The 25016-nt window shown below is 39.6% G+C and overlaps 1 protein-coding gene across 1 annotated transcript; it reads left to right on the top strand.

The window, feature by feature from the left end:
- Positions 1 to 2850: 2850 nt before the first annotated feature.
- alg6 (ALG6 alpha-1,3-glucosyltransferase) lies at positions 2851 to 24914 on the top strand. Its single transcript, XM_083911309.1, has 14 exons — positions 2851 to 2983; positions 3237 to 3321; positions 3710 to 3799; positions 4036 to 4124; positions 4230 to 4312; positions 4866 to 4930; positions 6987 to 7172; positions 8583 to 8718; positions 12557 to 12642; positions 14592 to 14676; positions 15488 to 15558; positions 16884 to 16952; positions 20237 to 20429; positions 24341 to 24914. The coding sequence occupies exons 1-14, from the start codon at positions 2902 to 2904 to the stop codon at positions 24536 to 24538; spliced, it is 1518 nt and encodes a 505-aa protein (XP_083767435.1). The 5' UTR covers positions 2851 to 2901; the 3' UTR covers positions 24539 to 24914.
- Positions 24915 to 25016: the final 102 nt, after the last annotated feature.

Below are 25016 nucleotides of genomic sequence, written 5' to 3'. Positions count from 1 at the left end.
TTATGTTTTAAGGAGAGGCCACAGTTCATATACCTGTCTTCAAATAGCCTTTCTGGACTTTGGGTAAAATAGGCCAGTATGTTGAAAGGGAAGGCGAATGAAAGAAGGACCTCCACAAAGGTTATCATTCTGTGGTGAAACCCACATTTCTCAGAAAAGACAAATGCATGTTGAACAGGTAAACATTTCTTTCACAATTATTGTCTACGTTATGCATTCATTCATTGTGATGGGACTCATGCTTAAACAGTGTTTTAGTGCACCCCCTTGAAAAAAAGAGATTGAAGCTGTTTGTACAAACACATTACAGTTGCTGTTGTTATATACAGCCTTAATTCCTCAATGTGATTAATTTACTCACAAATTAAATAATCTCACACAAACACTTTGACCCAGTTACAGCAAACCACAGGGGCTCATTGCGACTGAAACTTCCAAGTGTTTCACCTGAAAGCTCTGATTGGATTTTGTGTTCAGCCTAAAACAATATCAAAGCATTAGTGATTTACATGCTTGAGTGTGTATGTACATCTGTTTAGCGTATATGATAAGAAAGTGCCTGAACACTGACATAGACAGAACAAATTGTGGGTCAAACTCACGCACAAACTCAGAGGTATCAAATAATCACTATGAACACGACTGGTTCAGGAATAACTTCAAACATTTAGCTGATCAAAATGAATCTCACTGCAATGGACACTCCCTAGCTGTCCTGCAGCTTTTTATTATTTCACAGGACTTATATCAACAGATGGCGTTTGCTCAGTCGTCATGGAAAAATGGAGGTTTCCAATATCCATCTTAACTCGTAAGCCAACATGGATGAGGCGCTTATTTCAACTAACTTTAGTTTAGAAGATGGAAACGCCAGCTTTATGTAGCAGAGGAGTCCCAATTAATTTGCCCCATTTTGAATTGTAAACATTTGTTTTTTCTTCAATGAAAGGGGTTATTGTGTTATCCTTGAATCACAGAGAGCATGTGGGTGTCACTGAAAAAAACATCAAAGGGAGTCCTTTTTGCTTTCAAGGCCTCAGACAGAGCTTAAACACCTCTAAATGCATGTTATAATAGTGCAGAGTTCCCCAAACAATTCAATGAGGATCCAATTAAGATTAAGTTTTGAATTACGGGTCTTTATTTGTTCTTTTGGGACAAAAGAAACCCCACAATAGGTAAAGTCTGACCTGCTTTAGCGAACTTGACTGTTTATATGATAGACTACAATGGCATTGGCAAGCAAGGCCCAGGCCTCCATAATAATCTCCCACCACAAGCTATAGCCTTCTCCTGGGCGGAGATCCCAGACAGTAAATGTAGGTACAGCAGTTACTGAATATTTAAAAAGGCATAGAGATGAAGCAATAAATGACAAAGTAAAGCTGGCGTGGCCAGGCATTAATAACTAATGGGTACCAGTGAGTTATAGGCTGCTGCCGTTGTAATGAAAGTGTCATTGCAAATCAGCAGTTGTCCGAGGTTATTATTATTTATGCATAATTGATGCCGGAACCACAAGGAACATGTCTCACCCAACAAATCCCAACACCTTGGGAACAAAGACGATGGTGTCGACAGAAGAAAAGGTCACCGAGGAGAATATGCCCCTGGGCTGAGATTTACATTGTGAGGGGAGGGCAAGGGGAGGCTTGCATTGTAAAATCATACACACATCTGTATACAGAAGGTTACAACAAACTATTACACATGAGACAGTTGATCTTCTGCTGCTCCACACATGTAGTAGTTGCTGCTCAGTAGCGGGTACGTTTCAATTAAGTTCAAAACAAGGATTTAAGCGCTCCCGATTGAGCCTTAGTTAAATTCTAGCCTTTTCTACATTTAAGCTACTTTAAGTTATCTATTTCATATGCTGCTGTATTTGTCATTCATTCATTTCACTAAATACTTAAAGTGCCAGACAGTATACATCATTACTAGATACTAGTTCATCCTAATGTCAAGAAAAAAAGAAACTTGTATTTCTCAAAGTCTTCTGTTAAGCTGACGGTGAACATTTATTATTCTTATTTTAGATCCCATCTTTGGCATTTCAAAGATATCTCACATCTCACATTTAATAATAACGTTCATTTTACAAATGTGTAAAGAAAAAGTGTGGATACAAAAGTTGCCTGTTTATTGTAGTTACTGTATAGTGATTAGTTATTGTTAGGCCTATATTCAAATTGACACAGAAATAGACCAGCTTTATGACCCTGGTATGATAACTGAGGACTTTACTAACAGTGATTAGAAAAAAGGGAAAATTTACTTGTCAGTTCATTTTTTATAGTGACATTTTGTTCCACAACCTATATTATGCCATTAGCCTACTTAGTTATATTATTGGAAATTCTCATTTGCTGCTGGATAAAATACACTTCTTCAAGTTCTGACCTCTGAATTTAACACCAGCTGTAAGTTATTGAGATAGTTATGGACAAATAGGCCTTTAATAATGCACAATATCCATCAAGTTGTCATAAATCTTGTCTCAACCGATGTTGTGTTCATAGTAACTGGGATTCTTCAAAATTTCAAATCCAAGTTGTAACTATTAACACAAAACTGTTAAAGTCACAGATATTGCACCATACCTTTAGAATTAACAAAGGATAGGTTGTAGAGCTGCTATAGCTACAGTTTGAACTCGTTTGATACAATTATTCTAGCCTAAGCTATGCGAAGATGGCTCGAAAAAGGTAAAGTTATGTTGTCCCCTAGGTGTTCATGAACGTCTCATGTCTGTAGGCGCTGCGTCAGCGTGCAGTGTCCAATGAGAACGCGCAACGAAGGCTTCATGGATGACGTACCCAGGAAATGCAGACAGACTCCAAAAGCAGAGATTCTTAGCTGTTATTTCTCCTCTTTAAGCTATTTTTACTGGTCGAAGTGATGCAAACGTGGAGTCTCGTTTCACTTTGCGCGTTACTCGGTGTTGTAGTGAGATGGGGCGTTTCGTTAAATGCATATTCAGGTAGGAAGAGTGTGCAGTTTGACGTGAACATGCTGCACCCTTCAGAGTCATAACAGTCCTCTTTGCTACACCACTGCTTAATTCAGTGTCGCTCATTTTATTTTCTATAAACTATTGACAGAAAGTTGTTTTGCACATATCAGAGTGTTGCTGTTAGCAGTTAGCATGCTGTCACTGGCTCCCTAGCCTGTGTGTGTCAAATGCTATCCTTCATTGATATAGTTTCCCATTCAGCAATATTTTTTCCCTCCAGGGGCGGGGAAACCCCCAATGTTCGGCGACTATGAAGCTCAAAGGCACTGGCAAGAAGTTACCTACAACCTGCCTCTCCAGGAATGGTCAGTCTGGAGTTTGTTTACTCAATGGATCAAGTTTGAGAAAAGAAAAGCTCGTTCAGGCACCCGAAAAGAGTAGGAGCTCGTTTGGGGGTTCACGACATACTAATGTGTATAATGGTGTGAGCAACTGCTGTGAGTCACAAACCGACAATACCACACGCATGGGATACAAAAAAGATTCAGAAGATCACCAAAGCAGTAACTAAATCAAAGCTGAAGCTGCAGTATAAAACATGCACTATGCACCATAAAGTATTAAAGGGATCTATGAGCAACCCAGAATGTCTACCTTACAGCCATGGTTGCACCCCCAGACCTCTTTAATGAGTATTTGTCTGACACTTTCACCATTTCATAATAAATATAGCTAACATTTGTACTCATTCAGGTACTTTAACACCACTGAGAATGACTTGAACTACTGGGGTCTTGACTATCCTCCTCTGACTGCCTACCACAGCCTGATCTGTGCTTATGTGTAAGTATTTGTATTATATAGAAATGGCATATCTGCTTCGGTGTATAAATGTTTTTTGAAGAAAATAGTTGGAGTTCAGTTTTAATATGGCACACATTGCTATTCTACTTACTTTTGTATGTTTTAACTTTTAAATAGGTATTTAAAAACAGGTGCCTTTGCCTGTGTCATTTAAGGCTTTATTTTTAGCATTATAAATACTAAAATTTCTATACTACAACCATATTTTCCTGCAGAGCCAAGGTGATAAACCCCGAATGGGTGGCACTCCACAAATCCAGAGGTTATGAAAGTCCAGCACACAAGTTATTCATGAGAGCTACAGGTGAGGAAATAAAGGGAAATGCCTCCTTGATCCATATGTACCTTGAAAAAATTTACATACTCATAAAATAGAAATGGTATAATATGTTTTTTTGTTCTGTTTCAGTGCTGGTGGCAGATGTGTTGATATACATCCCTGCTGTGGTTTTATACTGTTTATACCTGACGGATGGATCCTCTAAAAGAAAGGTAACACTTGCCCAATATGTGACGTTACATCTAACATTTTTCAACTGAAGACCCAATGAGCCACCTGTTCCTCTTAGACTGGGGAACCCACCCTTAATAAAACTGATTACAGCACTGGTCATTCAAATTTGGGAATTATAAAGTCATTCTTGCAATATAATATGATTCTATGACATTTTCCAGGAAGTTATGTGCTGTGTATATATACATACATTTACAGTACGGTCAGTTAAGAGGGATATTTGTAATATTTTGACTTTGTATTCAATTATCAAATAGTTATTACAAGATCAGTAGCTACAGCATACACATACCAGCTTTGTCTGTTGCACGAAATTAAAGAGTCGGAATTAAAGAGTAAAGAAGTGCGTTTAATGTGTTTCTTTCACACAATAAAGTCTTCAAGTGTTTATCAGCTTATTATTCAAATGTTGGATATATGACATAACCCATTACATTCAAGTGTATCATTGTATACTCATAACCTGTTGACTGTAGTTGGATTTTAGTCATGTTTACCTTCTAACAGTTAATTAATGCTCTTTTTCTCCAGGTTTCCACTGTGTTCTGCTTCCTTCTATACCCAGGCCTGATTCTCATTGACTATGGGCATTTCCAGTATCCTTCATTAAAAAGTACATTTCTACTATTTACTCACTTTGATATAATTCTTATTTGCTTTGTTGACTCTCTGTGAAATATGGACCTTCAAAGCTGCAGCTAGTGACTTTAAAGTTCCAATCCTTATAGCAGAGTCGTATATCAAGTAAATATACAATTCAATTCAATTCAATTTTATTTATAGTGCCAAATCATAACAAAAGTTATGTCAGGACACTTTACAAACTAGGTAAAGACAACACTCTATGACTAGTTTCTGATAAACATAGACCCAACAATTCCCCCGTAGAGTACAGTGGCAACGAAAACCTTCCCTATAACAGGCAGGAACGTCGGACAGACCCAGCTCTGTGGAGGACGGACATCTGTCTGCACCGGTTGGGGAGGAAGAAAAGGAGAGAGAAAGAGAGAAAAGACGGACAGATGGACAGAGAGAGACAAAGACAGAGACAGACACACTTCCAGTAACTATAATAATATCTATAGTCATGTGAATATGACTTATATGTTATGGCAGTTAATACAGCAGAATAGTTGAAACAAGCACAGCTAAGGATATAGATTGTAATAGTAGCATGAAGCGTCATGCAGGACCATGGCAGCAGGCACCACCACGATCAGCAGAGACCTGCGAGAAGACAAAGCACAAACAACTCCGGGAAAGAAGTTGAATTAGTAACATGCATTGATGAGACATGAATGATACAGACAGAGAGGAGAGAAGCTCAGAGTATCTGGAACAGGATTATCCCCCGGCAGACTAGGCCTATAGCAGCATCATTAAGCAGAACAAAATCAGCTTAAAAATAACAACATTGCTCAGGGCTCATAAGCCCTAGCTGTAAGCTTTATCAAAAAGGAAAGTTTTAAGTTTACTCCTAAATATGAAGTATATTTTCTAAAATTTTTGCATTGCACTGATTGAAAATGTAAAACGGTTTAGTGAGAATTTGAAATATTTTTTAACAACTTGGAAACTAGAATTTTGAATCTTTTGAATTTTACCCCAAAACAACATGACTTAAAGATGCCCTACTATGTTTTTTGAGGGTTTCCTGTCCTTTAGTATGTTATATAGTTTGTATGTGCATGTAAAAGGTGTTCTAAGTTAAAAAAAACAAACGATAATCCACTCCAAACAGAGTTTTCTCCATGGTTGTCTTCCTCAGACAGCACTTCTGTTTACCTGCCTGAAACGCTTTAATAGCATTTTGGTGTTTACTTCCGTTATACTAGTACCTCAGTACCTGCCCAAGAATGCCTGGCTGTGCCCGCCTTGCTAGTTAGGCAGGCCCGCAAGAAGCTCAGACAGGCATGGGCAAGATGAGGAATATAATGTGTTAATTTACGATCAAAGCATGTAAACCTATTGTAGCTGACCCGAGAAATTCAAATATGACCCTGAAAACTAGCATGATAGGGCCTCTTTTTTAAGTTTAAGTTAACTTAAGTTATTATATGTGCCATTTTTGCATATTCTGTGAGTTTGTTCTTCGTGGAATTGCTGCTTTATTAGAGATTAGATGGAAAGAAACAGTAGCAGACATCTTATTTCATGAATGCAATGCCTTCCCTTATTCCTTATTATACAGGAAATGGGGGAAAGAGAGAGGGGGGGCATGCAGCAAAGGACCGCAGGTCGGAGTCAAACCTGCGGCTGCCGCCTCAAGGACCTTCGACCTCTTTACATGGGGCGACTGCTCTAACCACTCAGTCACCCCCTGTCATTCAATTTTAAAAAGAGCTGTTGTTATTTAGACATTATTAAGCACATCAATGTAAGTAAAAACAAACAAAAAAACAATGACAGAGCAGATGTGTAAACTGAGCATCTTCACTGAACTGACCCTGGATCAGCTTCTGTTTTTCCCCCAAACTTCTTGATTCAATTTTTCAGACAGGCAAAAAAAAAAAAAAAACAGTTGCATACTGCGTCAGAGTGTCTGCTTCCAGCTTCTGTTTTCTAAGGTATTAGTCTCATACCTGCACACTGAGTTATTTACTTGTCTTGACATTATATGTGCAGACACAATATTGACCTTAACTAAATGAGGTACAATGGAGTGAGTCTGGGCTTTGCCCTATGGGGGATTCTGGGTCTGGGTCTGGGCTGGGATGCGTTGGGCTCCGTGGCCTTTTGCCTGGCTCTCAACTACAAACAGATGGAGCTGTACCATGCTCTACCCTTCTTCTGCTACCTGATGGGGAAGTGTGTCAAACTGGGCCTGATGGGGCGAGGGTGAGTCTGTTTGTTTGTGTCTTGTGTTGTCTTTTTTTTGCACCTAACATTGTTGTCTTTACTTTTTAAGGAATTTCTGAGTTATCTGCAGCAGTAGTTTCCAACCTGTTTCGTCCAACATACCCACATAGAACTATAAGATGGGCTCAAGTAACCCTAATAATAACCCTTCAATTGATGGGATGGCTTTATGTAGTTGTTCAATAGTATTTCACCGCAGAGCAAACACAGTTGCTGTGGTAGATCTATGACATATATGAACCCATACAAGACTTGGAGATCCTGGAATTCTCTTTGTTTAGGCTTAGTCTCCTTTTTTAATTTACTACTATCACTTGAAGCGGCAGAAACTGGATGTTTCAAACAATTATCCATGTTTTTTAGCTTTTTATTGGCTGTCTGCTAACTTGTTTCTCCACAACTGGTTGTGATTGTTATCAAACAATTTGTAATTCTATTTTTTTTCCCGATTATATGAACTACTCCCCAATCTTTCTATGCACTACACTTGTGACCAGTGAAGTCACAGATTTAAAGTTCAAGCCACAGTGCACTGACAACACAGTGTGACCAAATGATTCATCATGTTAGAGATGCCAGAAAGGAAAAAAAGGAGAGCAACAAAAGAGATGTATCATTTTCATTTCCTGCCTTCTTGGAAGAAACATCCAAGTACATTTATTGCAATTAGATAAGATCACAAGTTGTGTCTCAATACAGCACACTGGTAAAGAGGATTATTCTAAGAATTATTTTGTGATTGTGAAGTCATGATTATCCAACTGTATCATTGCTTTGGTTATATTGTTTTGTCACTCTGCATAGAAGTGTCATCCGAGTGCGCAAAAGCAGATACGTAATGTCAGTCTATAAGTGAGCAGTGTCCTCAGGAGAGCCTCAGAATGACTGAGGTTATCCGATTGGATGCTATTACTTGTGTGTCCAGTGTCTGTTTATCTAGTAACAATGTACCAAGGGCATTTAGTAGCAAATGGAGAGCTGGATTAGAAGGGCTGGGGGGAAAGCTATGTCCAGATGACACTCTCGCCATGCCCAAACTCCTCAGCTATGCTGTGTGTGCAACTTAACCAGCAGCTTCACAGTTACAGCTGACGAGATAGCCTGACCTACACTGAAGACTTTCAGCTGATGCATGGCTTTCACTGCATTCCTCAACACAAGGGTCAAATCCCAAATGTAGGACTTGCAGACAGTGTAATTGTTTGAGGAATGCCAGTTCACGAAGGCAAACATAAGCTACTCTCTAATGTCAACATTTGTATTTTTAAGAAATTACCTTTATAAAAAAATGTCCAAATTGTGTGCCTTTGTATTCATTATTTGTTGTATATCTGTACTTCCCACACTCAGACATGATGCCTGTCTCTCCGTTTGACTCTCCTCATGTAGGCTTTTCATGTTGGTGAGAATTGCTTCAACAGTGTTGGTGACTTTTGCCCTCTGCTGGCTGCCCTTTCTGTCTGACCCCGGTCACGCCATGCAGGTGGTCAGGAGGATCTTTCCCGTGGCTCGCGGTCTCTTTGAGGTACAGTAGTGTTCCTTAAATGAAAAGTCAGCCGGAAAACCACATCTGGGAAGCTCGATTTTGCCTTTGAGACTCTCGGCCTTATCAAAAAAAGCATTTGTACTCATGTCATGCAGGCATCTAAAAATATCTAACTCACAATCCAAATATGTCATTTTAAGAAACAAGTGAAAGAAGCTAATATCTTGTGATAGATCATAAAGATCAACACAGCTCCACCTCATGTTAGACCAGTATGACCTGGAGATAAGATGATTCATACAGGTCACATGTACATTTCGTGTGACAGTTTCCTGCGAGGCCTTACTTGCCCCTGAGGAGGTGCAGATGTTTAACCTCCTCACTACCCTTTTCTGGTGGTGTGCACAAGACATGATGTCATAATATGTGACTATAATAATACAGTAATCAAATGTCTAGAAATTTCCAGATACCATCAATAGCATAAAATAACTCAATAAGCCTAAGGGATATTTGTGTGGCTGCCAAGATAAAAATATACGGACTGTCATATTTTGTTATGTTATGAGCCGACTGTTACTGTATGTGTCTGTTTACCCTAAAGCCAGGTGCTGTGTTGGGTATCACTAACTACATATGTGCTTAAGGGTGGTTTGTGTCTGCACATAAAGGCATAGAAGACAAATATAATGCACAGCAAGTCAGTGTTTCTATACCTCCATTACATTTAGGGACTGTACAAAAATTATTAGAGGGTGAGGAGGGTCAGAAAAGGGGGAGGGTTATGTATTTTCTTTTGACTGAAGGGAGAGTAGTCTGACTTTTCCTGGCGAGCAGATGGGAGTCTTATTTTTTCTCACTTCCTTCACTCATTCTGTGGTTGTAATAACTGTTTATTTATCAGCTCTTTATGTATGCATGGCTGTATTTTCAACATTTTCTTATGTTTTTGAGGTATTGGATTTAGGCTATTGTTATTTTTATTTTAAGAAAATATTTACACTCCTGGAGATTCAGCCCCCTCCTCATTCCCAGTGATACAGTCCTTTAGGGCTTACTCTCAACACTGGCCTCCTGATATGATTGTATCATCAATTCATTGGCTCGTTTTAATATCAGTATGTTGTGTAAGTAGAAGTGTGAATTGAATTCCCATGTTTTGGTATCTTTATTTGTCTTGATTTGTTGTAATTTCTGTTGAAACAGGATGTAGTTTTCGGTACGTAATGCATTATAAATTGTAATCCAGTAAAAGAGAGAAAGGCTATTTGATATTATAGGATTGATGGCTTGGAAGTTTTGTTTGTTCAGGATGATGTTTCTCTAGCAAGTGACATTTCTCTAAGAAGTTACAGCCCTCATTTAATTTCAACAAGTTACAACACGAGGTTGTGACCACTGCCTCTATGAAAGTCAAACAGAACCCATGGGGCAGTCCTTATGCCCTGCACGCTGCTCCACACTCTCAGCATGGTAAACATCCCTCCATCCTGCACTGCTTAGCTGGGGGGAAATAGATACCCTGCAGGATCAAAGAAAACAGTGGAATAAAATGGTGAAAGGTCAGGAGATCAGTTTCACTCTATCTCTGGGAGGTGTTGGGGTTCAGGATGTACAGTAGGAGGATATAGATAAATCTTACTAATTTATGGCCTGGATCTTGTCAGCACTTTATAGCAGAGCAATGTTCTAGCCATATGGACTGATGAGTAGGGCAAATGCTACATTTAAAGGCGTATCAGAGCACATACGACAACTGTTGCCTTCTTCCCACTTTATGATAGCTAGACGGTTTTCATAGGACACACACATTTGTATGCTATGGTCAGGTCAGTCAGCCATTGCGTCTGAGAGAAAAGGAGGCACAGGAATATGATTATAATTAAAAAAAGAAAGCGATAGCGAACAGTGAGAGAGATAGTACTTTTAAGACTTCAGCTGGCAGTGCTGAGAGCTAAAGTAACTGTGTGCGTTTATGTGCTTGCGTATGTGACTGACAGCTCAGAGGCCAAGGTTTGCAGCTCTCATTTCTGAAAGCCCCGTATCCCTTTCTTGTCCGCGTCCCCGAGGTAGCACCCACCACAAGGATGTGAGAAGTAATTGAAAATTCTACCAGGGGAGCAGATGGCAGCGTGCGCCGAGGCAGTATTTGTTCAACGAAATGATGCAAACATAATACACAGGGTGTGAGAGACACTATACTCCCCTGTGACGACAGCATGAGAGGCCGCCGGGTCGAGCCATCCTGAACTAATTGTGAAATTGTGCACGTAAGCAGAAGCTTTGGACAAGGGGACAGGGGTGAGAAGGGGTGGTGGGGAGGAAGAGGGCCGGTGACTGGTGGTCGGGGCAGCTTCTGGGCGGGAGCAGTTGTAAGTTTACCCACTGAGCTGCATTCTGGCGTCTCACGTTGCTGCCTGCTCACAAAAATGGCACCAAATGCTTCTCCCTGTGAAATTCCATGCTAGCTTATAGGTGAAGGAGCCGCAATGCTCTCGCCCCCCTTACATTTGCCGATGAGACCCCCACCCCTCCCCATTCATGCGTTGCCTTCAGGAACATTCCCGTAGTGGTTATTTGGAGTGGGGAGGCAAAGAGGAAACAACAACACTGGACGGTCCAGTGCTGCTGACTAGGCTGCCATTAAGATCCACACAGCTGTGCAGTGAGCAGCTGTAGCACAGACGAGAGAGAAGAGGCCAGAAATAGTTTTTCTAGACAGGGCCACACACGGAAACCCTTCACAGCGGAATCTTGAAGCCGATCTAGGCACACTGTCTCTGTGACGTGTGATATCATAGTGCACAGTGGCGGCTCGGGCCTCAATACCATCTGATCCCCGCGCAACTGCTTAAGCACTTAAATACACTGAATCTCACAGCTACGCCCTCCTCATCTCTTATAAACCACAAGTACTTTTAGCCTGGTATTAAGGCTGTAACATATCTTCCATATTATTCAGATCAGATATTTCAGGTTATTTGCAAAATACTAAATTATTATGATACAGCAACATAAGAGAAAAGTTCTTTTTGGAGCTGAAATGATAAGTTGATAGACAGAAAATTAACTTGCAGCTATTATGAAAAATTAGTTGTTCAAGTCATATTAGTCAAACAAAAATGCCAAATATTCTGTTTTCGGCTTCCCAAATGTAAGGATATGTTGCTTTTTTTTTCGTTTTCTGTAATTGTAAATTGAATCTAGGTTTTGGTCTGTTGATTCTTGGAAATTGTGATTTTGGCAAAGCCATTAATCCATTAATTAAGAAAATAATTGTCAGCCCATGGTTTCAGCAAATTGCATTAGTAACCTTATAAATATTATTCTAGAGAATTGTTGTGTAGTATTGTTCAGCAGTGCTCTCTGGTAGGTCTGTATCTGCTTGGTATGCAGAAACTACTCTGGTTTGACTCTTGACCTTGTGACCTTGTGTCCCCAAGTTTACAAATAAGTCCATGCTCTTTCTGAAAGGTTGGTTAATTTATGATGAAGGGTTACGCACAAATGTCCCTCAGCAATGCGCTGGGGAATTTTTATTGCACATTTAGTGGGGAAATTATTACTTAAAGCAATGCCACTTATTTGCTTTCTGTTCAAGATGGAATTATAATTATTATACACAGGCATCAAAGCCTTATGAATTTAAAAGTGTTTGTGTTTGTGTTTGTGTTTGTGTGTGTGTGTGTGTGTGTGTGTGTGTGTGTGTGTGTGTGTGTGTGTGTGTGTGTGTGTGTGTGTGTGTGTGTGTGTGTGTGTGTGTGTGTGTGTGTGTGTGTGTGTGTGTGTGTGTGTGTGTGTGTGTGTGTGTGTGTGTGTGTGTGTGTGTGTGTGTGTGTGTGTGTGTGTGTGTGTGTGTGTGTGTGTGTGTGTGTAGGATAAGGTGGCTAACACATGGTGCAGCTTGAACATCCTGATAAAGATCAGATCCATTCTGTCAAGTGACTCCCAGATCTACCTCAGGTAATCCCTCTATCTATCTAACAAGCTTTCCCCCCTCTCTCTTTCACGGTTTCCTTCACTTTTGCTGTATTGTTCTGTCTTTCTTCTTATTCTATCTCTTGTTTTCTCTTATATTATTTGCTGGGAAAGCAGAGCTTACCCAAGGGAATGAAAACTGTGATTCAGTGGGTTGGAAATGAGATCATGCCTTAAGGAAACATCTTGAGAGGAACATCAGAACAAGTCACAGCTGTGTTTGTAAATGTGGAGACAAGAGGTTCAATTGTCCAAGGAGCTATTGAAACCTGATTTTCTTTTCAAAAATGTTATGGATTATGTGCTTTATTAGATGAAGTGGGTGAAGTGGGTGAGAGAAATTAATCCTGCTATCAGGGGACGCAGACAACGTTGAAGACACTACTATCCCACGGAGCATCTCAGGTCGTACACTGGAGCTCAAAATTAGAGAACAAGTTATTGTTACTTGATTTATTCTGAAATGTTGTTATTATGTATTGTTTAGAATTTGATAGAATATCCACTTTGGCAATACCACTGTTACACTAGCATGTTTTTTTTTTTAAATAACCAAGGAATGTCAACAGAAACCTTTATTTTGTTAAAAAACAAAACAACAGTGAGCAAAATTAGAGAACACTTCCAGATACTTCCCAGTTATTGGTGTTAATCTTGCATCTGGTGACAATTTCCTTAATTGTTGGACCCACCCTATTTATCTGGAAGCTCTCCTTGTTACTTTGCAAGATGGCAGCTATTCTAAGGTGACTTAACTTTACAAGGACACGTCCCTCAAAAAGACCGGTCGTCCACGTAAAACAAGTTCACGAGACGCCAGGATTATGCGTAAGACTTTCTGCAGCAGGAGTTGGGCCTCTTGTTCAGCGTATTTAATATTTATAATTTGTTCTCTAATTTTGATCTCCAGTGTATTTGAATAAGAAAAAAATAAAAACCGTTATTTTGTATATAGCTGAGAACCTGTCTGATCACAATGAGAAAAACAGTTGTGTCATGGGGGAGCCTGCTTAAATAACCCAGCACGCTAAATTTAGGATCCCTATGTTCGCAGCATGAACACATTTCTGCCAGACTGCTAAGTCCGGGGATCAAGTTGGACTTCTTTGACTGTAGTGCATTTCAAACAAATGAAAAACGCTCTTGTCTTTTTGGCACAGGGAGTGGATTGTTAAATGCTCTGGTGTGGGCATACTGTGTACATAGATTGAATCAGCTGTGAAAAGTGATCCATGTCCTTCCGGACCACAAAACCCTGCCTTCAACATAACACACTCATAACACACTTGCTGTCATACACACTAAATACCAACTTACTGGTCCTCTATTACTGCTGTTACTTAACATTACTATTATCTCTATCTATTTATCTCCAGCTATCTGTGTCAAAGTACAAACACATCGTTGCCCTCGCGCCTTGAACTTACTCGCAGCACAGTCACACTGACACATAGTCACTCTCTTCCGGTGCCTCCACACCGACAGGTGACAATTGAAGGGTTAAAATAAGGCCTGCTAAGGGCCAGTATTTGGTCATTTCCCACATAGCAGAGGTCTTAGTTTGTAGTGTACGCGGCATAAAAAAACAGCAAGATGGATCCATTGTTAGATTTTGGTTTGACTTGTTGATTGTTTACATTTGAAATCAAAAGCAGATTGTCTAGTGCCACTGACTAAAAACAAATCTTGTGTTTTGTCATTTTGGCTACTTTTCAGTTCTGTGGTCATTATCAGTCAACATTACAGAAAGGTTTCTGGAATTATTTGCAAATTAATTTATTCATGTTGACGCCAAATTGTTTTCAGACTCTACATGTCTTCTGCTGCATAATTATTTTTCCTTCTGCAGTTACTTCATCCCCCACTGAGGATGTTTGTGCATTTAAGCGTGCCGATGTGAGATAATCAAAATTTTCATTTGGATTGTTTTTCAGTTTTGCCTTCACACTCCTGGCAGTCCTACCTTCCAGCCTCAGACTTCTGATGAAGCCAACTTTCTGGCAGTTTAAACTGGCCTTGGTGAGTTGCCTCTAACTCAGGGCGTCTACATGCACATCAGTAACCCGAAAACTGCTGGTCGGAATAAGGCTTTTTTTCCCGGTTCACCTATGTCAACATCACAAACGGCCGACTTCTGGACAGAATAACAACAGAAACGCATCTTCTTGATAGTGATGTTAATTGCCGTTGTGAATTCCTCCCTTAGTTTAAGTGTAATGCTCTATTGTTGCTGTTTTTTTCACTTCGTTTTTGGCACCGTTGCTTCCTGGTTTATTCTTTTTTCAGGTCAAAAGCCACTGCCGCGAGGTGGGGAGGGGGGATTTAACCCTGGCGCATGTGCAGACGCGAAACCCGATAGAAACCCGAGAACGCTGTTTACATGCGCGAATAATCAGGGTACTGAATGAGTTCTCAGTGCGTTTACATGCAGTTTAAAAACCTGATTATAATTGGGTTAAGGGCATACCCTGGTTTTTCAAACCCCATGTAAACACCATACCCTGGGTAAAATCGGAGTTCTCATACCCGGGTTAACGAACCTAGAGACTTTAACTGATGTTAAAAAAATAGCAAGCCCAAGAATGTAAGGGCCCTCCCCTTACATAGAGAAAAGGCCCCTTCTTTTAACCAATCACATAAAGGCCAAAATATCAGGGATTTAATTATTTTAATTTGAGAATTTGTCTAAAAATAGCATCAAATAATTACAATGTTAAAATGTGAACATTATTGATGCATATGTCCATACATAAAAAGTACGCTTTCCTGTCTTATTGTTCAGTAACTGTTGTTGTTGTTGTACTAAAAATAATCTCAATGTGACTTTTAGGCCAATTCATCTCTGGCATTTTTCCTCTTCTCCTATCAAGTTCACGAGAAGTCCATCCTCTTGGCTGCCTTGTAAGTACAGAGGTAAAACTTCTTGAGGTTTTGTCCCTCTGGGTGATTTGTCGACATGTAGCAGCAGCAATAGTAACAAACATTAATTCTATCTTGTAGCGATACCTCAATTATTCATGAGTATAGATTTAATTTCTGCTCACAAAGGAGCCATTTCGCCCGTTCCCCCACTTCAGATCTCAGTTTATGTCCTGCAGATTGTTAATGAGTTGAAGACGTGCGCACTCTGTAAAAGTGACATCATCCTCACGCTGTACTCCCACAGTTGCAGAGGAACAATCTATTTAAGTACAGACTTGCTAACTGAGGGCTTATTCACCTCTGTCATCACGCTCCGTGCCACACAGATACAGAAGCAGACCTCCTGGCTTCCATCCTCATGATATGAAGTGCAGTACTTGCACACATAAGCATAAAGACGTATATGTGTGTGATTCATTACCATTTACCTTAATCTGAATAAAGCTGAGCAGGTACACAGAGTGAAGTCTGGCATAGATTTGACAGCGAGGGATTTGGTTCCAAGATCTGGGCTCATCTATTAATCTAGATTAGGGTAGATTGTTGCTTTATTAACTATTGAGTTGTATCTCCCACCTGTCCCCCTCAATCAATCAGTAATGCATGTCCAGGGATTAGGAAAGAATGGCAGGCGGCAGCTCGGGGCGTTGTTTGCGCAGGATCAATTATTGGGCTGTAACAGGATCGCCAAAGAGCACCGGCTGTAATTATGGGCTCAGGGACCAGTGGAAAGTGCCCCCCCTGGAGCACAGTGTACAGCTAGCACTGGCTAGCAATGACGCAGGCAACTTGGTTCAACAAACAACAGGTCTTTGTTACACAGAAACACACATACTGTATGTACCATAAAGTCAGAATTGTAACCTCTTGGCAAAACATTTCCAGGTCTTTCATGTTGAAATTGAATACTTGGTTCAAGTAAAAGTAGAATTTTTAACCACAATTAATGAAGGATTACAGTACCATAGGGTAAAGACACGTACATCCCTCGTGCCCAATGGGGTGGGTGCAGGATGTGCTGTATGTACTATACATGCCAGGGCAGTTGCAGTAAAAGATACTTATGGTTGTAAAATAATGTGGTACAACAAACACTTGACTGCCTTGTGACGGACTGTAATAATCCATTGATGTGGACGTCCTGTCGGGTCAGTTGCTGTAACATTATACACGCATGATATCAATTCACATCCAGCTGCGACCTAACATGGCCTCACCTTCTGTCCTACCATAAAATTATATTTAATGGTACTTACTGTACAGTCTGTTTGACGATGAGTATGTCCAACTTTAATCCTTTCCAGGCCTGTCTGCCTCCTGCTGAATGACCTCCCTTTGATGGCCATTTGGTTCTTGCAGGCTTCTACATTCAGGTAAGACTGTGTGGAGCCCGCTGTAACTAAGCAAAGGTAGTAGATGGATATGAACTGGGTCTTAAATATTGTTTATATCAGAGGTTATTTACTGTAGTTTTTCCAGTGCATAACCTAACACTGTTTTGTTTGGGATCTATGCTCATGAAATCATTTTGTGCTGTTACAAACTCATTTTGATCGATTGATTTTGATGGTTTTTATGTTGTTGTTTTTAAAAAAAATAAAGAAATCATGAAGCCACTAGCAGCTAGTTAGCTTAGTATTAAGAGTGAAAACAGGGGGAAACAGCTATATATGTATATATCTTTAAACTCTACCTTGGTTATGCACAGTCACTTCCTGATCAACGTTGAGACAGAAACAAACAATCTCCTAAAAAGATGAACCATTCCTTTAATAAACATTAGGTTTCCATGCAACAGCAACTCCTCGCCACTTGTGCTGCAGTACGGACATTATTTCAGTAACCATTTGCTATTAGTGAAGATGATAAAGTGCAGAAAGATTTAAGCAAGTCAAAAGGCAGAACTTGCCTTAAATGTTGTATTTAAAAGCACAAGACTATGTAACTGTGGAAAGAAGAATTTACACACTTAAATTCTTTCAACCAAAAAGTTCAAAAGCGGTTCAGAGGTTTAGCCTCACTTCGTCCTGTGGGACCAGATGCTTAAAGCAGCTAATCTTAGCAAAATTAAGCTTCATATTGCTTTATAACGGACATTACTGAGTCAGTTCACTGATTCTATGAATCTTTTTTACTTGTGCTACATTAAGTTTTATCATTAACTCTAATTCTATACCGTGCTGTACCTGTCACTGTGACCGCAGTAGTCATTGTTCAGCAAAAGTTATGGAGTCTCGCTTTAAGAAAAAGATGGACCTGTGGGATGTCCTTGTGGATAACTTGGCACGTACCACATAACTGCAATGTCAGGGATTTGAATCTGGCATTTCATTGTCACAACTCTTTATTTCTCACCAGTGGTAAATATCAAATGAGAAACGCCACAGAAATAATCCTGAGAAGCTAAATGGATCTACGATACGGGTTGAGCTGAGGACCATGAATGGAAAAGACAAGTAGTGCTGCAAATGCTCTGTCTAACTTTCATCAGCTGTTGTTAAATTCTTCCGCCAGCACTAATTGTTGTGCGTGTGGTTTAGTATAAGGATATCTGGGGATTACACGGCATAGTCTGCATGCCTGCTGTCTAAGTGTGCGTTGTGTAGGGACAGGGGGTCATTCTGTAGCTGCTTCTCAGTACAGTCTGACTTGGACTCTCATTATTATCTGCATCCTCTACAGACTCCATTTAAAGAAATACATCTTTTGTCAGCCTAACTGGCTGAATGGATGCTCAACCATAGCAATTTTAAGAGGGTAGAATGCAGCCAGTCTGTTTTAATTGACAAAGTATGTATTTCCAAATTGTTAAGCATTTATCCGCTGAGTGGAGCTTTTTTGTCGGAGTAAAAATCAGAAAGAGTTGTTTGTTGGGAGTGGATGGGTTTTTACAAGCTGGGGTGATGTGCGATTTACTATGAGTCAACTGTTGTTCTTGTCCGTGCCCCTCTGCTAAACTAAGATAAGCTTGGCATCAACGCTAGAGCCATTTCTCCCCAGGGGACAGACTGCCTGTGCCGGCCTGCTGAATAAAAGCTATGTGGTTTACTGTTGCCATTTTCTCAGAAAACATGACACTGAACCTAATTGTGTACTACTGGATGCAGGGATGGAACAAATAATAGTTGTTTTTTTTTTATCACGGATCACAATAATCGTGGTGAATGTCAATTATTGGGATAATTGTGAGTATCGTGAATATCCTCACGAGGGACTTGACCGGCAAATTGACTGCAGTTTATCACAGTTTTTTCGTCAAAGTGTAACTTTATTTAGTTGCGGTCGGTGGCTGAGTGGTTAGAGCAGTCGCCCCATGTAAAGAGGCTGAAGGTCCTCAAGGCAGCGGCTGCGGGTTCGACTCCGACCTGCGGCCCTTTGCTGCATGTCTCCCTCCTCTCTCTCTCTCACCCCGTTTCCTGTCTGTCCTATCTAAAAAAGGCTTGAAAACTGCCCAAAAAAATCTAAAGCGTAACTTTAATTTGGACACAGCGCATACATTAAGGAACAGTTCAGCTCAAGGACTGATTTTATTTTAAAGAAAATAAATCCTTTCATTTGATATAGTCTATTAAAAGATTTTTACATTTCGGTGCATGTATTTATCAAGCACAACAAATGTAAGTCTGATCATTAAAGTGTAATTCCGGAGTAAAATCATCCCATGGTCTTTTTCGGCACTTACATACATCAAATAAGCCATCGAGACATTTTTTTTTTATTAACGGACAAATACAGTAGAGTCGCTAACAGCCAGACCTGGATAACACCTATTAGCTCGGGGCAGTACGGTGAAGGCATTAAAAAGGAGCATCAATGTTCTTATTCTTTTTGGATTGATTTGGTCATCTACTTGAATGGACTTTACTGGAGCTGGTATCGGGGCCAGTAGGTAAGTCTTTCCAAACACTGTTTTAATTAACTTTTGGTTCGCTAACTACGTTGTTGGTGCTTTGTTTTATGTGAAGGGACTCTTATCATGCTACTGCAGAGGTTTGGTGTTATTTTGAGCATTGTTAGTGGTTAAAAAAGCCGTTTTAATGCCTTCACCGTACTGCCCCGAGCTAATCAGAGCAATCATTAGCCATGTCTGGCTGTTAGCGACTCTCTGGGATTGATCTGTTAATAGTTGTTACACGAAAACCAGTTATTTGATGTATGCAAGTACCGAAAAAGACCATGGAATTACACTTCGGTCTCCGTGACCGCTGCGATTTTTTTATGACATCTTATGATATGACACTGGAAAAAACTGAATTGAATTTAAAAGGATGTTCACTAAAAAAAAAGATGTGTCCTATTTGTTTCTTTACAAAATGTAAGGTAAAGTGATTCCAGTGTACTGTAGTTTTAAGTACATTTTGGATCATTAACAGGATAATATCGTGATTCACAATCATTTTCGCCAGGATGATCTAACATGAAATCTTCATATCGTTGGCATATATAAAAAAATCCATTAAAAAGAAAAATCTACATATTTCGTGGTAGAAGTGTGTATCAAAGCTCCATCTGTAAGTTCCCTGCTTACTCCTCTTAGAGTCATTATACTTGTTATATATATATACATTGCTACATACATTGACGGTGACATCAGAAAAAAGACCTAATTTCTAAACTGTAAATGCACCATTGTTCTTGTCTTTGTCCCTCTGTGCAGCATGCTGCCTCTGTTTCTGAAGGATGGTCTGCTGGTGCCCTATGTTGTGACCTCGTTGGCCTTCCTCATGGTCAGCGTCTATCTACTGTCTGCACTAGAGCAGTGTTCAGAGGAGGAGCTGAGACTGGGTGCCTACCACAAGCTGTTGTTCTGCCTACCCAAACTAGACCTGGCCCGGATTGTAAGATGGAAGGTCAGTGTGGTTCACGCTCCGGTACAATGACTAACACTGCATTAGCAATGATGTTGTGATGTGCAGGTCCAATGACACCTGTGTTACAACCAGGCTAAATTAGGTGGCCAGTAAATCAAGATGTTAAGGCTACATTTAACCATTTCAGTAACATTTAAATTGCTTCATTTAAACATCTAGTTAGGATTTCCTACTTATACTCACAGAAATATAGCATTCTGGAGTTGAAACAATGTTTATTTGTAACCTACTTTCACTTTTATTATTTTCTAAATTGACCCGGGTTTTGATCTATTGGCACCATCTGACCACATCTTCAACTTTGTCCTTGCTGGGTATGTGTAGCAAAAACAAAGTTATTCTGCATGAAGGTGTGGTGCACAACTGTTCCCTATGTGTGGCTGATAGGGAAAAGGTACAATTTTCACCAACGACTTCGATGTCCCCCGTAATGCTGATGTGAAAACAACATTGTATCGGGAGTCGGGACAAAGAGTACATTAACTAGGGGCAAATGTGATTTCATGGTTTATATTAGCTAATGTTGGTTAAGCTGCAGAGGTTGCAGTCTGCAATCCCAGAGATTTGAACAGGAGGTGGTGATGTATATATCATTGTGGTTGCAGCTCCAATTGACCACCAATAAAATAAAAGGTCATGCAGATTACTTAATACCTATTAACACAGGTAGGGAAGGCAATATCATGTGTCTTCATCTTTTGTTTGAACAAGCAGATTATTACGTATTATTTAAAGCCACTATAAGGGGTGTAGTGGTAAATATAAAGTGCCTATATTTTGAAATTACCACTTTATATTTATTCCTTCTACTAAAAAGAATAGTTTTTCATTTAAATGTCTGGAAGAGCTCAGTAATAGAATTTTCAAATCATATTTGAGTTGATATAAATGTAACGGATGGCAGTAATTAATATCATATGATATTGTAGGCCTCTGAATTGAATCAAATCAAAAACCATGTCAGCGCAGACTGTATCACAGACTTTGTGATATCAGCAAATATCGTATTGTTGTCCAAATATTGGATATAATATTGTGATAAAACTCGTGATTTACACCCCTAGCCACTATGTGTAGAATATCTGTTTAATTATAGCTTCTTTCAAATTATTTTAATGCCATGAGTTTTTGTTTGTAAAATAATATGCTCTGAAACGCCTGAGTCTAACGATAATCTAACCTGTGACAAGCTTCAGCTGCTTGATAATGAGCACATCTTTAGAATCAGCTTTGTAAGAGCATGGAGAAACCTAAAACATGCAGGACAGTGGTCCTCCAGGACCGGAATTGGGCACCCCTGAATTTGTCAGCAGTTCAGTGAATAGGAGTTTCTCTTCCACAGTGTTTCTAGAAACTACCTCTAGGAGTCGCCAGAATCAGAGATTTTCCAATACTACACACAGGGGGTTTGAGTTTAAAGCATGGTCTCCTTTTTGCTTCTGACAAGGCTCATGCTCAATGATCAGTTAACAAAGTAGAGATATTGCTGCTTGATTAATTTAATAGTTCATCTTCTATGAGGGGTGCACAGCTGATGCATTTGTAATATGAAGGGTGCTGATGTCAGGATAGCCTGTACTTTTGAAAGAAGCCCAAGACCTAAATTGCAACCGTGTGAGAAGATATACCCAACTGTATAAATAAAGATCATGTGCCGCTGTAAGTTGTGTAAGCTGTCCGGGGATGAAAGCCGCTGCCAGGCAAAGAATTATTTATCACTTATTTAAGTTTCCACAGCGTCTGAAGTGGCTGCACCGCCAGCCCCTTATCGTCGGGGGCTCCGGTAGGGTGTCAGAGATTAAGAGAAGGTGTCTTTTTATAGCGCATGTCATTAACACAGGTTTGCCTAGATATATTTATTTACACAAGCAGCATAAATAGCGAGCCCCGATGATGGTGATAAGGTTTCATGGGTTTGGGATGGCAGGGCGGGGCAGGTTTGGACATGAGGTGTTTCCTCCATCTTACTCACTGACTTATTTCTGGCTCATAAAACCCAAATAGACACATGAATGATCTCACCATCAGTTCTGTTTGCAACTCTGTAACAAGGCAAAAAGTCGTTTTTTTATAGGCCTTATTTCAAACTACGGTACCTATTCTGCGGTGTGATATGTGATACTTTATTTGTTCTTTATAGCACCTCTCAAATGACCTATTTGATGTAAGTCATCCAGTGATAAATATGCAGTGTAATTTGAGAGCTCTTTCAAATTAAACCATTTATTGGTTTTGATATTATAGTCGGACTTAAGGGAAATTAAAGGAAAAGCTAACAGTTTTTTCTTGGCCTGAGGTGCCCGGTCTTTTCATTGTTTTTTATGAGGAACAGTTTCTGGTTTGGAATATTAATTCAGTCATGACAAAAAAAAAAGCACTCTGGTTGTCTGCATCAAAGGGGTATTTTCAGAGGCTGGGATATCCTCCGTTTTACTCCTTAGAATGGATCAAACTCCAAAAATGCTGGAAAGCTCCTTCCAAAGCCATAGAAGATATTATACAACAGTTTCTACAGGTAGTACTCACCTGAAGAGTATACTGATCTTGATGTTGTTAGGGCTGGGTGATACTTCCATATAATGATAAAAATATGATAAGCATCAGGTAAATAAATGTAGTAATTTCTCATCTTTCAATGGAATCGAAATTGTGAAAAACCATAGAAATTTCATTTGAAAATCGGTTTGAAAAAGTTTTGCTATTATAATCAAACTTAACATTTCCACACAGTTAAATGTGTTTAAAATTAACTGGATTACATAAACCACAACTTCACATATGCAAGCACATATTGTGATATATTGAGATAAAGTCCTTCCATATCAGGGCGATAAAAGGGGGAAGATATACAGGTTTGTCATCCAGATTATATAAAGGTGTATATTGTATTTTTCCATATTGTTCCTATAGCGACCAAAGTGCTATATGGCAATATTTGCGTGATTAAGACGACACTGATCCAAGCATGTTATGTTCATTTTGCACAATCATTAAAAAAATGAGAAAATATTATAATAGTAGTATACAGGCTTTACTATATGGTTATTTCACATAGACTATTTATTGAATTACCAGAAATCATGCTATATCGTAATATATATAGTTATCGAGATATGAAATGACGTTCATCGGGATAGAATATTTTGGCCATCTTGCCCAGCTCTACTTGACGTATAAAATCGAGCCACCTTTAACAACCCTCGTTGGTTTCTTTCTTGTTGGTGTGATCTCATCCATCATACTCTTATCAAGCAGAGTAGCCTTCTTACGTGATTTGAAGCAGAACAGTCTGATGAAACCCCAATTGCAATTTATCACTCTTACCAAAACAAAAAGGCTTTGCACCATTGCAGAAGCCACGTCTTCATACTCTATTTTGACCAAACACTGATCTATTTTTGAGAAATAAAGGTCATTCTTCCGTTGGAAATAACTTGACTAAACAATGTTAACTAAAGGTCCACTTACTTGCTTTTTCAAAACTTTCAACTACATCTAATGGTATTTATCAGAGTTTGCTCAGTTGTCATGGAGATGGCATGCTGGAGAGGTGGGTGTTACGGTCTCCTGCGTCACCTGTTATCATGGGACTGAGGTGCCATGATTTAGTCACATGATGACTACTGAAATGTCTCCATGACAACCAAGCCAACTCCTGATGAAGAGTGGGTGAGATGTGTTTGAAAGCTTTGGAAAAAAGCTTGTAACCTGACCGAAAGAGCTGAGATCTTTTTGTCAAGCTTTGGTTTCTCTAAAGTAGCACATGTTTCACCTCAGCCTGGGTTTGTGACGGTTTATGAATTTCATTATGAACTCAGCCTACTTTCTGATTTTGTGTCCCTGTTCTCATTCGAATCAGTTGATAACCAGTCTGTCCGTCTTTGTTACAGTTCTACATCAGCCTTGCAGTAATGGCCGGTCTGAGCGTCGTGACTGTAGCTCTGGTTCCTCCACCCCATCTACCCGACTTGTTTCCAGTGTTGGTGTCCATTACTGCTTTCAGTCACTTCTTGGGAACATTTCTATATTTCAACATTGTCCAGTTCAGTGAGCCACCAAGCAGAAAGAGCCAGAAGAAGAACAACTGAATGGTATCAAAGGTAGTCATATGAATGGCAAGAGATTTTAATAGATTATATTGCTTCAGGGACAGTGTTATATCGGGGGCATGTTGGTATGCTAACATGCGTGAAGGCCATCAGCTACCCAGCGCAAATAACATAAATGTACAGCCGGAATAGAAAATAGGTAATCAATTAATAATTTAAGTCAGTTTTCCAAGCCAAAACTCTAAACATTTGATGGCTCCAGCTTTTCTGCATTTCTTCTTCTCTCTATATATATTTATATTTATAGTAAATTGAACAGCTTGGTTTTTTCAGGCTGTTGCTCAAACATAAAGAGATTCAACATCACCTTGGGCTCTCAGAAATTGTGGCATTTGTCACAGTTTTCTAAACCTTGAACGACCAAATGATTAATTGAGAAGATGCTCTGCAAACATAGTGCTATGGAAGATAATCATTGCAGCCCAACAAATATTTGGGATGCTGGGGGCTGTAAAAT

This window comes from Echiichthys vipera (assembly GCF_963691815.1).
Source record: "Echiichthys vipera genome assembly, chromosome: 3".
In the NCBI taxonomy this organism is placed as follows: Eukaryota; Metazoa; Chordata; class Actinopteri; order Perciformes; family Trachinidae; genus Echiichthys; species Echiichthys vipera.
This window is presented reverse-complemented; position numbering and strand designations above follow the sequence as displayed.

Excerpts from the sequence above, each read along its gene's own strand:
- alg6 (XM_083911309.1), top strand. The coding sequence starts at position 2,902 with ATGCAAACGTGGAGTCTCGTTTCACTTTGCGCGTTACTCGGTGTTGTA. Across the intron at positions 4,931-6,986 it reads ATTGACTATGGGCATTTCCA|GTACAATGGAGTGAGTCTGG; the intron begins GTATCCTTCATT and ends TAACTAAATGAG. Across the intron at positions 7,173-8,582 it reads CTGGGCCTGATGGGGCGAGG|GCTTTTCATGTTGGTGAGAA; the intron begins GTGAGTCTGTTT and ends CTCCTCATGTAG.